The sequence below is a fragment of the Apus apus genome, chromosome 13 (assembly GCF_020740795.1).
Source record: "Apus apus isolate bApuApu2 chromosome 13, bApuApu2.pri.cur, whole genome shotgun sequence".
Classification (NCBI taxonomy): Eukaryota; Metazoa; Chordata; class Aves; order Apodiformes; family Apodidae; genus Apus; species Apus apus.
Window position 1 is genome coordinate 11,325,343 of NC_067294.1, and position 16,352 is coordinate 11,341,694.

At 38.8% G+C, this 16,352-nt stretch overlaps 1 protein-coding gene across 1 annotated transcript; it reads right to left on the reverse strand.

Annotated features, from left to right (window-relative positions):
- Positions 1-12,096: 12,096 nt before the first annotated feature.
- On the reverse strand, positions 12,097-15,825 carry LOC127390009 (ovomucoid-like). Its single transcript, XM_051631129.1, has 4 exons — positions 15,762-15,825; positions 13,783-13,802; positions 12,670-12,797; positions 12,097-12,142 (listed from the first exon to the last, which is right to left on the reverse strand). Exons 1-4 carry the CDS (start codon positions 15,823-15,825, stop codon positions 12,097-12,099), a joined length of 258 nt encoding a protein of 85 aa, XP_051487089.1.
- Between the last annotated feature and the right edge of the window lie 527 nt (positions 15,826-16,352).

The window sequence follows — 16,352 nt, forward strand, 5'->3', positions numbered from 1 at the left end:
CTTCCGCCAGCGCTGCCGCGCTTCCCTTCCGGCGCCCGGGGAGGGCGGGAGCCCGGCTGCCCCGTCCCGCCGCCATCTTGTGCCGCCGCCATCTTGAGTGCGGCGCCTCGGCCGCCATCTTGAGCGCGTCTGCCCCGCGGCCGCCATGGCGGTGGTGGCTGCAGCGGCCGCGGCCTCCCCCGCAGCCGTGCGGGGCGCTGCCCCTCCCGCCGCCCGGGCTACCGCGCTGGCCCCGGGGCACGGCAGAGGAACCCAGGTCAGGCGCTGGAGACCATCAAGTGCTAGCTGAGGTACTGTGAAATGAGGCACTGTGAAAGAGAAGGAGGCCCTGAGCAAGCCGCCATCTGACGCAACAGCAGCACCCGCCGCGGGGACGGTGCCCCCCGGGCTGCTGCGGCTTGAAGCAGCTCACGGGCCGCGGTGACATCCTGAGGCCCCTTTGTACACAGAGGGAGACGAATAGAATTTATAGAAATTACACCCCAACCCACAGCTTCGTATGGACTGACAGGGGATATGATACCTGCACAGGTTTTAGCAGCTCCAGTTGTCCTGCTAGTTTGTCTTTACCAGAGTGTATTTGCATCATTTTGTGGGTCTAACTTTAGGCCATCTTTTAATTAGTGCATTTAAACTGATCCCAGCATAAATCACAATTTCCTAAACATCTCAGAAACACTTCTTGCAGACCAAGGAACTGATTAACAAAACCTATTTATTACCAAGCTCAGTGTTTGTGGTTTATTTTGTTTGGTGAAGGCTAACATGCAAAGAGTCAGTTACTGGTTTAACAATCATCTCTGTACAATCCACAACATTCAGTGGTGAAATATGAAGAAACAAACATTTTTTAGTTTGTCTTTGCAGAGTGAGTCGCAGAGAAGCTATTAGAAAAACCCACACGTACAAGGAAGCAGACCATCTCTCTTGAAGGATCATACCGCAGATGCACACAGTAGCATTTGCATTTAGTTAGATGTTACTTACTCAATTACCCCAACTGTGACGTGGCTGCAGGAAATGCTGCTGTTTAGCTTCTCTTCTTGCATATTAGAAACAATTCTCATGATTACAAAATCAAATAACTGTTCTGTGCAGGGCTTGTTACTCTTCATCCCTCAGCTAACTTCTGACATCGTTGCTGCTACCTATACCAGGAACATCTATTGGCTAACACTGCATACAACCTACCTACAGCCTGGCATATTGCATTACTGTAGGATTCTTTCAGTACAGGAAATAAAAGAAAAGCAGAAGGTAGCATACAGCTACAACCCAGTGACAGAAACACATGCAGGATAAACTGAATTTAAGATGGGTTGCTGAGGGAGAGGAACTGGTGCCACTGATGCTAACGCTGAACATAAGACAGTTGGTAATAGCTGTGCAAAACAAGAACAGACCCTCTACCTGGCAATCACTGCAGGTTTTGGATGTCTCAACAGCAGCATCCAAAAAATATAGACCCCAAAATATGGAGAAAGTAGGCACATGAGGCCTCCTCTGAAAAAACAAAACAAAACAAAACAGGAAAAGGGAATCAGTAGTTCATTCATTGACAGGATTCAAGTCCAGTACTGCTTTTTCCTGCCACCCCTCTCGCAAAGGTGGAGGGCACACAATTCATGGCAATAAGGTTGCAAGAAGGACACGAGACTAAACTAAATACATGAAAAAAATGGGCGGAGCTGTTTGGTTTAACTGTCATTTAAACATCTGTATAAACAGTCACGGTGTATCAGTGGTTAGGTGGTTACAAGGTAGACAGCAGAAACAACAAACACTCTCCAGTAACTTGCTACATACTTTCAGTTATACATAGATCTTTGAAAACAGTTTGTTGGTTATTTTTCTTTCTCTCTCCACTGCTTCATAAGAGAAATAGAGAGATTGAGGCACTTAAGAAGATATAAACTAAAACCGAATTAGAAAAGAAAACAATTAGAGACTAGAGATACTGAACAGCCATCAATACTGTTCTGGTCTTGATCAAACCTGAAATGAAATAGCACCATGCATTACACACAGTGCACAACTGAGAAGTTTATAAAGTTAAGAAGCTATTGTTTCTTAAACCAACATACTTTTATCCATGGTATTGAGAACTCTCATTTAGATCTGATAGAAGCTATTTGGACATGCATACTACAAGTTTATATTTAGTGAGGTTTCATAATCTTAGTTCTAACATAAGTATTATTGAATAAGAAATAAAAGACCTGAGGGAATTAATCAACTGCTTTATGCTTTAAGAAGAAAGGTCTACAACCCACAGACTCTCAATACTTACCAGCCTCCAAAAGAGATGCTTCTAAGATTTACTCTTCCTAGACAATGAATGCTCTCCATCTCAACTGATCACAAAATTGAGCACTAACCATATATGAAGTGACTATCAAAAACTCATTAGCATTTCAAAGCTTAAAGCTTCTAAAGGAACAACCTGTCACACCAAACAAACTTCAAGCTGAGAAAATCTTCTAAAAATTTTTAAAATTAATTTCCTATATCTATAGATCCTTACTAATAATTTATGTATCACTTTTCTTGTATCTGCATCTACTCCATCAACACAAGACTTAGAAAATTTCTTAACATACTCAAAACCCCAACTTACCATTATTTTTTTCCAGGAAGAGGTTTTCTCTCCATATTTATAAGAAATAGGCACCTAATGTGTTTCACCTGCATCTCTGAGTCAGTAGTTAGTATTTTCTTCCTCTCTCCACAGCTGATAGCTGATAAAAGTGAATCAAAGGTATTCTGACATACAGGGTCCCTTTTACACGTCAGTAGTATTTTCACCAATATCTAGCCTCACATTTCTGTGTCTTCTTCACATAGAAATATTCTCTTTTAACTAGGTTAAACTTGGAAGATTTCACTTTATTTTTCTGATATGCACATGCCCTCCTGACCCTGAAAAAGCTCAAGAACATGTTATAAAACCTTTGGAGCCGGCGTAGCACTGATACTGTAAAATACTTACTTCTTATTGCTAATATTTGCTGTTGTCTGCATGTCTCACTGAAATACCACAATAATATCTGAATCTGTACCTGGATGTTACAACTCATTCCTGCACTGGCCATGTGTTTGGCCATGAGACATAATTTAAACATAGAGGATTCTGGGACTACGTGTCTTTTCCCTTTAGGAAAGAGGTTCTCAGCTTGGAAAATCACATGCCTGTTTGCAATAGTATAAAGTTACCAGATCTTTAGTGCTCTTGGCAATCATGGAGCTTTACAAAGCCATGAGATCACTTTTCACTAATTCTTTTAATATGGGAGGATTTATAGAAAAAATATTAAAGTGCACACATTTGTAAAACAGATTTGATGCTGTGAACTTGAAGGAAGTTCATTCACAGGGGAAAGTACCTCTCTAGTGGCACTTGGAGGCTTCTGAATTATATTTAGTTTCATAAAGGGGAAGTTCATCTGCTGCCCGGGTGTTTTGGTTGCACAGGGTGGAACTGTCTCATCTTCCCTGAATATAAGCCAGCCAGGGCTCTCTTCTATTATGATGGCTGATAAAACCTGTTGTCATTTCCTCCAGCAAGAAAGAGATGGTCTTGATCACTGCAGGAGTAGAAACCAGCCATGAGACTGGATGTAGCAGCAGAAACAAACCTGTTCTTCTGTTGTTACGCTCTGTATCTCATTAAATCATCTTCCTTCCAGCTTTGCTCAGAAACGGTAGCAGTGTGCTTGCAGGAGGCCAGCAGCTGAAGATGTGCTGTGCTTCTCCCAGGAGGTGGCACCTGAGTGGCATGAATGGGAAAAGGTGCCTTACATGTTCACGTTCCTCTGCCTTCAGGTGCTCCTTCTGGAAGGTCTTAAATTTCATAGTCATAGCTTGGCCAAACTCGCATAAGCTTTATGTGACATAGTCCTCTGTTAAGGAGGGCTGTTTTGTTTTGAGGAATCATGAAGCTTTGGGAATGAGATTCTAGAGCTGTCGTGCTTGTAGATCATGCATTCTGATTTCCTGCTTTATCTGTGAATATCTAGGCCTAACTGTGGGAAAGCTTCATAATTTGTGATTCCTGTGACCATCTTGTACTGGAATTTTAAAGTCCAGTTAAGAAGGAAAAGAACATTTTTTAGATCTTTTCAGATTTTCAGACTTTAAATGACTATGTGTTTCCTTGTGTCTCAATAGTTCAACACATCTCACGTCCCCCAGAATTGGAAAAACATCCCTTTTTGGACAGTTGATAAGCTAATTCATGTAACTCATGATGTATATAACTTGCACACAAACACTTTGCACTACTAGAAATTGTCCAAACTGCTACATCTTTTACATATAATAATATATGTGATATAAAATACTGAAAAACTTGTTACGTGCTTGTGAGTTCTCCAAGGGCAGATAGATGCACAGTTTGAATTACTATCTAAATTTGATCATGCCTCCTTCTGAGTATTTCTGAGGAAGATTGTTACTGCCTCAGTTTCCCAGTTCCTCAAGGAACTGAATTCCAGAGCCCAACTCTTATCAGTCATGAGTTGCTTTGGTTATGGTCTATTTATCTCCTGCAAAACAGAGAGGGAATTTTGCTTCTTTAATGATTTTTTTTTTTTTTTTTTGCCAGGAATTCTGTAATATTTGAAACTGAGGAAAGAGGGAAAAAAACAGCCAAAATGTATGGAATTTGTTCAGGCATTAGCCCCAAAACCCCAAAAGTCCTCAGCTACATTAACACAAGTAGGGATAGTAAGTTTGAATAATGTACTCTGAATAATATTAAGAGTAAATTTCATTTCAGTTCACTTTGATATTAGTCTGTTTTGTTTTACATTGGTGGTTGCCTCAGTTGAATTGGAGAAAAAAAGTGAGACAATATTTAAAATTGTCATAGTGATAGATGAAGTGTGAAAGCCTAAACAGAACAGAAGAAAACTTGAGATAATGAGGTCCATGCCACAGAGAATGGTTGAAATAGGATTTTTGGGGAAGATTCCTAGAAATATCTGTTTGTCCCATATTTCTTGACGTTATCATGACTATTTTTTTTGTTTTGTTTTGTTTTTTTTTCATGACAGATACATATTTTTCTCCATTGGCTTGTTAAACTCCGAAGAGGACCCTCTTCTTGTAAGTGAATATGAAAAATCCTATAATGATTTCTTCTTAAAAAAATATTCTGTTTTTCCTCAGTCACCAGTGTCTCTTTTTCTTCTTGGATAATACACTCTGTATGTGTTGATTATTGCTTATTACTGGAATGCATAGCTGTGGTACTCTAATGTTCTGCACTGTAGTTTTTTAAGCTGTGGGGAGAGAGGGCAACATATCTCTTAGATCATGTGGCAGTCTGCATGTTTTCTGCAAAAGTAAGAGAATGACATTCCAGTCTCCTTTACTGCTAAATGTGTCAAATTTGCTAGGAAAAATATTTTTTCTATCTTTTTCTAAGCTTAATGTGATTAGAGTTAATTTAGCACCTTATCCTGGTTGTTTGCTCAAGACTTGCTTTTAATTCTCTCCCATCTATTTTTTATATTGGAGCCAGCTGAAGAATATTCCAAAGCAAGAGATTGCCATGAAAATGCAAATTCAGTAAAAACTTCAGCTTTTAAGATGTCTCCTTCTTGACACTTGACTGAAATAAAGTGCTCTTTGCAGCCACAGTCTTCTGCTTACATCCTCTAAGGTGTGATACTAAGGGCCTGTTTTGTTGTTTTAATTTTTTTACCAAATACTTAGTAAAATATTCAAAAACATTGAATAACTATAGTAACTAGAAACACTCAGCAAACATGAGATAAGAAATATGAGATAACCTTTGAGCTATTTAATGTAAACACCTGGAGCAGTATTGCACTGGTTTTAGAGCAGGGTTAGAATGCAGCTCTCCAGGCTGGCCAGACACACTGCTACACCACAATAAAGCCAGTTGAATGTGAATTATATGTATTTCACCAGTCAGCTACCTGGTATTATCTTCAATCCAGACACATGGGATTCTGGTCTGATCTAAAGAATGATTTATGCAATAGCAACTACAGAGCATAGCTGTCTATTTTTCATCTTGCCTTTGGTATCTTTAAGAAGATAATTGCTAGTGTAGGAGTCAAGAGACCTGGATATTGGTTCCGGCTCACCCATGCATCGCTGATATATAAGAGGCTTTGATCAAAGTGGCTACACTCCCCCTAGACTGTTTCTTTTCCAAATCAACCTCTGAGATCTTAGGGGCAGGGTCCATCTCTTATGTTGTGCATGCGGAGCACCAGTGCTCTTCATCTGCTGTTCTTCCATGCTGGAACAATCACAGTAACAACAGTATCAGAAAATAACAACAACAGTATCAGAAAAGACATTGTTGGCTTAATGGACAAGTGAAGCAACTTTATTATAACAATGGCATTTTCTTTTTCTGGAATCCAGCCCATCTGATTTTTAGGTCTGTATTTCATTACCTCTTGTCATAGAAGTGGAAAAAAAAAGTTATAAGACCTTACTGTGAAAGCCCTTCCTCCTTCTTCACATATAAATAGATATATCAATAATACTGAGTACCTTTTCAGTGCAGAGTTTTGAAAACTATTACTCAGTGAGTGGAAGGAGATCTGTTCTGTTTTTCCATTCAATACCATTATCTGACTACCTCTATTTTATTTTCTAGCAAACAGAATCTGAGCATATTTCATCAGCTCAGTCAAGCTACGTACATTTTTCCTTCCCCATATTTCTATGTGATTGCTCCATCATGCAAACTTGACCATCCAGATTGTCTGGCCGCTTCAGCATTTTCTTCAGATGTCATTTACAGCAATTTGCAAATAATGTTCTTTGCTTTGGTATGTGTCAGAAGCTGGTATGCTTCTCAGTGTTACCTGCAGCTGTAGGCCAGTACATGATGCTGGCAGGAGCTGATAAAAAGTACAAGCACTCCAAGCTGGAAAGTATTCTCTCCATCTGCTCTTGTCTACTGTTTCATGTCAGAGATTATCAGAAACAAATTAAAGTCCTATACATTTGTGGTAGGCACAGGAGTCTGTGGTGGACAGTCTTAGATTTCAAACTTGCAGGGCTCTGAATCAGCCCTGTGGATGTGCATTGGCTGCATAAGAAAATTAGTCTCTTAGGTTTGGTCCACAAACAGAGTCAATTAAATATCTCAGTATACTAGAGCAGGTGGTGTGAATATCCACTGACGTTCTAACAATCAAGCTAGAAGGCAGGAAATATCCCCAAATTGCCTGCAGGATTTTCTGACACCAAGGTGAAACATCAGAGTTTGGCTTTGTTTTCTCAAGTTGATCTTCATTTTCTAGTCTTAATCACTTTCAGTCAAGACGCATTCAAGGCAAGATGACCTGTTGTGAGAATCTTTTTAGGTTGACTATCTAGAGCCACAAGCCTTTGAACTATGATAAACTTTTACAATATTACCTTGCTTATTTTCATTCCTACTGCCTAACTGCTGGGACCTGCTTTCCAGATAAACAGAATTCATTATAGCAGTGGCTTTAGTCTGTGTCCTAGGATAAACAGAAGAATTTTCTGCCAACATCCTCCATTGATTCCTCTGATTCAGTACTAAGAAAGTATGTTCTTTACCTGGCTCAGCTTATCTCTTTTAACAGGAAACAACTTTAGCTGATGAACAGTAATATTTCACACTGGCAGATATTTTCTGACACTGATTTATCTTTAGTTTCAGTACCAGCCTATATCTTCATGCTTTACATGTAGCCTAATCCAAAAGATAATAGTCAAAGCCATCCAACCAGCCTCTTTCACCTGTCTAAACATACAGCCCTTAAGTCTTGCAGTTTTTGTGTCAGAGATCATGAGCACTTGTGGCTCTAACCAACAGTTTCTTAGTACTGATTTACAATTTATCTCTTTACCAGCAACAGATCTAATTAATGCTAGAGGTAGTAATGTGAGCGGTCTAGCTAAAGAAGAAAGAAAAAATGCATTGAAAGTACTCAAATAGTCTGGTGACCCAATGGAGAAATTTTATTGCAATGCTTTTCTAATCAGATACCTTACGTGCAGCTTCAATACATGAAAACCTCACTAGACTCTCAAAGATTTTTAGTAAATATTCAAATGGTGTGTAATGACCCCATCTTTGGCTAGAGAAAAATCTGAAGAAATTTCTGATGTCAGTTTACATCAGTATGGTCATTAATATATGCCACCATTCTAGTGTTCTCCATCGTTTATTCACAGAAGTTTACACTGGGTTGAAACGGGGTGTGGAGTTAACCACATAAACCACTAAAAAAACCCACATGACTTTCTTCATTAGAATTACAAGGATTTCCAGCCTCTTTATTTATAGAGAAGATAAAAATAAGCCATCTGCACCTAACCCTCTATTAGTGTTTCAGTCACCCTGCAGGATTCTTGAGTACATGGCTTAGCTGAACACATGAAGTCTTCTCCACCAAGCAATGATGAGAAAAGAAAGTAGGCAGTATGGTCAATGTGTGTTTCACTACAGATTTTTCCATCTAACAGATACATCCTTAGGAATATGCAAAGATTACATTGCACTAGTTTGTGCTCTAAAGTAATGCAAGGAGAGAACACGGAGAAAGAATAGGAAAATGCTCTCCAGCTTATTTGTTTAAAATCTTCCTTGAGCTTTATTCACTGGAAAGTTTCCTCTCATTTTTCCTAGGTTTTGCAGTATTTGTTAAATTTCACTTCTAACTTCCCTTGCTGTGATAATGTTTTTTACCTTCCACAAAAAAAAAATCCCCTTTGACTTGAATTCCATTGCTCCTCAGCATTTGATATATTAATCCTCAGTATCATCTATCTACCTTCTGTCTTCCGTTTCTCTTTTACGCATCAAGGTGGGGGCTCATGAAGAGGAAGTGATGAACAAAATTCAAGAGATCTTATGGGATGTGAAACTTTAGTCTATATGAGTTGATCTCTGTTTGGTAGATTCTTCTTTCACATCAAAACATTGTCCATTGGTTCTGCTTGATATTCAGGGCAGCCTAATGAAAGCAATTGTTTTAAACATCAGAATGTAGATCATAGCAACATAAACTTTCCACAGTCAAAAAATATTAATGATTGAAGGATTAAATATATGTGATAGAAACCTGTTATACATTGAGGCTCCCCTTTTTAACTATGAAATGAACATTTGGTTTCATGGAAGTGGCCTTTATTAACTAAGACTTTGTTAAAAAAGTGGAAAGATGAAGAATGCAAATGTGATTTGTTCTGGTAGCTTTTCTGGAATAACATGGATAAGTTGGCATTGCTCTTAATGAACTGTGCTTTTTGTTTCATGAAGAACATGACCCCTGAAAATGAGCCCCCCCCAACATTTCTTGCCACCCACACCACACATGAAGTCTGATTTTATAGATAGAAGTACACTGAGCAGAAACACAGCCTGGGAGGTACCATGAAGAGGGTGACCACGCTCCTTGCTCTAGGAGCTCTATGTTCCTCACATAGTTGTGTGATCTGGCATTCCGAGCAGTAGTCCGTTCTTTGACACATGAAGATGCTAGTTAATCCTGACTTCAGTTACAAAAGGGGGCTGTGGACTATGCAGAAATTCTTCATCCATCTTCATTAATCTCAATGGTTAAGTTTTCAATTTTATCCTGGCACTTTGCTAAGACTATTGTTCTAGACTGATAACCTCAATAGAACATCAAAGTGAGTATCTTCTGCTTATGCATCACCTAGAAAATGACATAGCCATTTTCTCCTTTCTGAAAGATGAGAGTTAAAGCCAAGGTCACAGGTAGCCTCCCATCATTTTCAGTGGGCTTTGAATGATCTGGAGTCTTGAGTAGGTTTTTACTGTACTAAGAGCACCACTGTCCCTTAGAAAGGAGTCTGAAACCTCCCACAGTCAGGAATAAACCCCACTCCATCCCAAAGAGAGTCCCTAGGCTCTGGTTCTCCTACTTGTGGTTTCACTGAACACATCAGTGACAGGGAACAGCACATAATAATGTTAAGAAACTCATCTGGCCAAGATTTATGTAACATTTTGTAGCTACTGCTATTTTGCCTGAAAAGCAATGCATTAGGGAACTGTACAGTCACAAAAAAAGAAGCCCCTTGTTGAACACACTTATTTATTATTATTATTTGACAAAGAAATGCACAGTAGTTTTTATAGTGTCTTCTGCTGGAAAATAGTGCTCCATTTACATGCTTAATTGAGCATTTAATTAATCCTGTTTTTTTCCTTTCCATTTTTGTTCTTTTCAGCTTTCTGATTCTTCCAGATGTTCCAGATGTACTGGGTGTAATAGATAATTAGTGTAAAAATAGTTTGGCCACTTCATGTTGTAAATCACACTAGAGATGAGGGTTACATCACTGTGTACCAGCACATTATGCAGAGCCTTTTTCATCCAGAGGCCAGCTAGATGAGTCTAGTCACAACTTTGCTACGAAATTTTTTTAGCTTCCAGAGCAGTGTGCCTTCATCCAGTTTCCTATTTGGGAATGCTCCCTAGCCTCTCAAGCTGTGCCTGAGAATTGGCAGGAAGAATTTTGATTCTAGACAGGATCCTGCCAAGGCCACCCTAACAGTTTTAAAGTAAAGATGCTGAAGTTCCAGTGCTCACAGCTGTATTCTGTTTAATTCCTTGCTAAAGAAGTGGCCTGTGAAAGACTCTCTCTTTGGTTGTCAGCCAGCATCTCATAAAGTCCAACAGCCTTTTTTCCTCTACAGGGAATGAGGGTTATGTTCTCAGCTCTGCTGAAAGAAAGAGCACGTACTAACATCAAGGACCAACAAAGCCTCTTGATCCCTCCATTAGAGAACGCAGCCTGCCTGATGCTACAGCAACATTCAGCCAGCAGTGGAATGGCTAAGCTTTTGGTGTCTTGTCTTCAAAGGCTTTCCTCATTTTCCATTCCTTTGAAGTATGAGTCTTTCTCCAGCCCAACCAGAGCACCAGGCAGAAATGATAAAAAATGATACTCACAGTCCAGTTCCAAAATTTTCTTTGTGTGTAAGCCCAGTAAAGCTAGTAATTAATAAACTTTAATTCTTGTAAAATGTATTCCCTTTACTGACTATTCAAGTCTAAGAGACATAAACTAGCTTAATAACAAAGATAATAAAGATATAAAAGCAGAACAGAATGTTCTTCAGGTCTGAAAGCAGCCAGTTTACCAGATGTGAATAGAATCATCAATGATCACTTCAAAATTTAACAAAGACACTGCTGCAAAGCTTGTACTGTCTCACAGGTTACCAGATTTGTTTCATTTGAAGGAGAAACAGAGCCAGGTAGTAGAATAAAATTCCAGTAACATGAGACCATCTAGTGTATATTATCAGTCTTACAAATTTTGTCTTCCAGGCTTTGTTGGTTGTTTGGGGTTTTTTTTTGGTTGTTTGTTTTGTTTGCTTTCTTTTTTACTGTTTTTTGTTGGTTTGTGGGTTTTGTGTGTGTGCTGGTTTTTTGTTGTTTTTGTTTGTTTGTTTTGTTTTTACTTCTGGCCCTAGCCCCTGCTCTATGATTATTTTCTGTACCTTTAGAAATATCTTAATTGTGAATAATGGATGCCATAAAGTCTAGAAAGGCCACCGTGGACAAAAAAGGGTCAATATTTTAATAAACATGCACACTAAGTAACTGAACAACATATACGAATCAGAATTATACAGAGTTAGAAAAAAGTGAGAATCTAAAATTTAGCTACAAAACTGGAACAGTCAAAGCAATGCTTAGGAAAGCTGAAGCCTTTGAAAAGAAGTATCTGCAAAAGTTTCTGGACAAATGAAAGAAAATGTTTCACCAACAAGGAAAGCAGAGGCAATAATTGCGCTGACTTGTGTCAGGTGGCTTTATCAGAAGACCTGAACATTAATTGTCAAGACAAATATATAATGAAGGGCTCATGTGTCAACCAACTTGCTACAGAAACAGGAATGGTCCTGAGGACCCCAAGTGTCAATCCGAACACTCAGGAGCAGACAGAAGCAGCAAATGACAGCACAGTTGCAAAGCCTACTCTGTGCTTTGTTTACCATCATCAGAACAGGCAGGAGGAATGAAGTTAAGAGATTATGATAAGGCAGCATGAAGCTGTTCTCAGCACTCTTCTCTGTCATGCAGAATTCATTCAGCATGCCCCTGCTTGCTTCATGTGTAAGGCACCTCTGCTTCTCCTGCAAAGGAAAGGAAGGACATAGACATTGCTGACAGTGAACTTATTGTTAGGAACAAAAATCTCTCTGAAGTCCTCAGCCAACAGCTTGGTAACAGAGAAGAAGACACTATTAAACATTTCTAGCAGACAAGAAGGCACTGACCTGTCAACTGTTTTCTCTTAAAAATGATATATTTTATTAATTTAAAAAAAAATCAAGGTATTCCCGGTATCACTTTCGAATTTTTCTGTTAACTGATTTGGGTCTAGCTGCCTTGGTAGTCCTGTATTGCACATTAGGCTCTTCTCTTTACTGCCCAACTTCTACAGTTTCTACTAGAATAGTAAATTCTCACACTATATAATTTGTTTAAGTCAATTGAGTCTTATTGGTGGGAGAAGCAATTAGTCTATAAAGATTTAGAAGCAGAGGAATAGCAACCCTGAAAAAAAATTGTAGCACTGAAGTGGAATGGAAATAGGTGGAAACTCAGCTAAACTCAGATTTTAGCTTAGCCAGGAGTAATTACGTGGTGTTGTACTTACAGGACTGCTTTGCAGAAAGAACATTTGTTGTTATATGTTTTCCCATCAGAGCCACAAAAAGGTTGATAGAGTCTTTCGCAGTAAATAGGTCTTCCTCTCTCCAACCTCCTGTATTCACTGCAGTCAACCTGCAAATACAGTAATTTTCTTTGAATCCATCTCTCTCATTCTCCATTCACCTACAGAAATAATTAATATATGACATTCTTGGACAAGCTTGTCAGCTGCTCTAGAGCAGCACAATCAAGGAGGCTCCACCATCTGACAGAAATGTGTGTGGTGCTACTAGCCCTGTCAGGTACTGTGCACTCTCAGGGACTCCACTGTCTGTCTAAACAAGAATGCAGTCACTGCAAGAACTATAATCCTTTTTCCATCACCAGAAAACTTGAGGCTTAGTTGTTGTTTTTTTCTGACTACAATTGTCAAAAGCCTCGTTTTTGCTTGCCTGTCCTTATAGGTGCTGTTGTAACTAAAATTGGTTCAGCACTTCTTACTGCTCGTCTAGTGACCATTTGAAGCATATTAGTCTTCAGAGGGACACTATGACTGCAGCTTTTCCTTTCTGAAGTCTCAGTCAAAATATGTTTTATAAATACATCTGTTTAAAACAGAGTCCAGCCTTACTGTTTGCTCGTTATGGCCTGATTTTTCCCAACCTTCACTTCAATTCTTAGTGAAGGACAGCAGATTTACTTCAGCCAAACCCTGGAATCTATTACAGAGTTTGTTACTGGTTTTATGCTTTTTATGGAGGATGGACACTCCAGCATAGTCAGAGAGAAATTAGAAACACGTGATTTAGAATCTGAACGTCACCAAGAAAGCTTTATAATATTATCACCAGATATTTTTTTAAATCTTGATTTCTCTGACTTCAAATTTGGCCTTGCCTTATTTCTTGCCCAGAATGCATTACAGCTAAAAAAAAATCTAAAATTTCTCAATGCAGCTATATAGAAACCACATATCTCAAATACAAGGATTTCTCACTGAAACCTCAATACTTTGGCAACATTTAATTACTCTTAATATATTTTTTCTGACTTCATGTACCTCATGTTGTTTCAAGCTACATCTTTTTATCCAGAAGTAAAGGAGAAAATTACTCACCACATTCTCTCTAGCAGCATCTGCAATACAAACAGAATCACAAAATATAAAATAAAAAACTTGATAATCATCAGTTTTCAACTGGGATGGTTTCATTAGTAACAGCCCTTCCACCAACACCAAGTCTCTTACCTCCTGGAAAGTAAATACTGATATCATTTTTCAGTGTTTAACAAGATACAGGTGTCAGGACCTGTTAAACAAGTGGACCTTATTGGATCATTTAACTTAGAAATCTCTGTCAGGAGCCTTTGTTGTTGCAGGAAATGAAGGCTTTTGTTGCCCTTTCACCAGAGAAAGATTGAAGACCCAGGAGTCAATACTACAGTCAATGGCCAGTGTGTTTAAGATGAACTAGCTGTTGAGCATGACTGGGTTCTAATTCCCAAGCTTATAAAAAACCAAATTGTATGTAGCTGTAAGCAGATCACATGGTCCTTTTATACTTTGATTTTCTGTCAGAAGTGAGGAGAGTATCTTCATTAAAATGTAACAGTAAATAAATATAACAACAATAATGCAAGTTGGATCATAATGACATTTTTAAAAGTGTTTTCCCTTGCCAGTCAAAATGGATTCCAAACTATTTGGCAGAAGGATCAGCTCCAGTTGTGTATACACATGGTATCTAATATAATAGAACCCTGTTCTCAGGTGGGGCTTTGAAAAGCTCCTTCAAAACAATGATAATTACACCTCCCAGAAGGTAATCAAGTAACATTGGCATGTCTCCAGTATGGTGACACATTTGTTGCTTTCTTTAGGAATGTGTTTTGTTCTTCTGTCCTGTGATCATCATTCTGTGGCTTCCAAGGGATAAAAGTTATCAGGCTGAGGCTTCTGTACAGGAGGAGCAGGAAGAAAATGCATTATGATGTTGAAGGCAATACAGCTCTCGCACTTGTCTTTCTGACTAAAAGTAGCTTTTCTTTTTTTAATCTTTAAAGCAATTAAGCTTTCCACTGAAACTTCTTGCATGTAGCTGCTTACACCTTTTCATCAAATAAAGTTGTCCAAGGTAAAGAAAATGAGTATAAACAATGTTCCATGCCAGGTTTCAGTCTCTCTCACAAGAAGTCTGAGTTTTCATTATTCTAGAATTTGATAAAATTTAACCTTCTTCCACATAAAACTAAGATTTATTTATTTATTTATTTTTCATCTGGTAACCTTTTGGTATCCACTTTGTGTTTGGGAGCGACTGCAAAAAAGATGTGGCTCAAAAAGCATTAATCCATATAGTTTTAATGCAGAGAAGATAAACTAGGAAGCACAAGGAAGGAATTTGCTGAAATTCTTATGAAAGCAATATTTATTTTTCTGCAGTTTATGACACAGTGTTTGAAAGAACTGTTTCCATCACAAACATGCCATTTCATTGCAAGTCACAATTTCCATTCCTCTAACAATCATAAAACTATTGCACTGCTATACTGCTGTCTGCAGAGAAGATTTGGAATCTCCTGTTTCAGTTATTCTAAATGTACTTGTTTTTCTATAAATTTGTTTTTCATTAGAGCAAGTTTTTGTTAAAAACAAAAATACTGAGTGAAGGTTCAAGAAATTCCTTATCCCTCCCTAATTTGCCGTAGAGGATCTTGTGCCTCAAAAGTTTCCCCAGGCTGGCTAAATAACAGCATAAAGAGGTTTTTCACAGCCATATAATGTGGCCTTTGCATAATCAGCTCTCTCCTGCTTGGTCAGTTTGTAGTTCTGAGGTTTTACAGTTCACTTTTTAGTTACAGTACAGAATGCAGCTCTGATTCATGCCACCATCAAGGAATAGGTTTCATCTGCTCAAGTTGGCAACTGTAAAGCTGGTGGAATATTGCTTGCTAAATAGTGCACAAGCATACAATTGCACTTGCTTTCTGCCACCCAAGTCCTGCAACCTTGCTTACTGTGCCACTAGACGGAGAAGCTTCCATTGTTTGAACATTAGAATTACAATGTAACAGGAATTAAACAAGGTTACTCACTTGCTAAGCAGAGAACTGCTAGGGCGAGGAGCACAAAGGCACCTGTTATCTTCATGGCAGACATGGATTCTTGACCTGTTCCAGAGCCAATCTGTGCTCTAAGTATTCCCGAACACAGTGTCAATTATCTGTGAGAGCAGATATATATATACACACATACACAAAGAGCAGGAACTCTGATGAGGAAATCCCCCTTGTGGAGAAGTTAATTAGAAAAAGGTGTTGCCCATGGGTAGTGTCAATAAGAATGGCTTCTGTACAACATGAAGGTCGTAAGTAAGGGCAAAGATGAGTGTCACAGCATGGATTGTGTTGATAAAGGAGATGTATTGTACTTTGTCTAATCCCATTGCCTAATTAACTGTTCCATCTCCATTAGCAAGCTTAAGGAGTGACTCAGTAAGGTGGTTACTTGTTGCTGTTCTGTTATTGCCATATCAGCCCTTAAAGCTGAACATAATTCCCAGGGGAAAAAATAATTCTAACTGGGTGTGTTCCAAAAGGTTCATACCAGTAGAGCTGAAACGCTTAGTTCATTTTGTCTTGAAATTATGGAGACCTTTGTCACTAGCTCTGAATAGAGGCAGTGCT

What these genes read in the sequence shown, in the direction of transcription:
- LOC127390009 (XM_051631129.1), bottom strand. Translation starts at nt 15,825, where the DNA reads ATGTCTGCCATGAAGATAACAGGTGCCTTTGTGCTCCTCGCCCTAGCA. An exon ending in AGCAGTTCTCTGCTTAGCAA is followed by an intron (nt 13,803 to 15,761) that starts GTGAGTAACCTT and finishes TTTGTATTGCAG; the next exon opens with ATGCTGCTAGAGAGAATGTG. An exon ending in ATGCTGCTAGAGAGAATGTG is followed by an intron (nt 12,798 to 13,782) that starts GTGAGTAATTTT and finishes CTGTATTTGCAG; the next exon opens with GTTGACTGCAGTGAATACAG.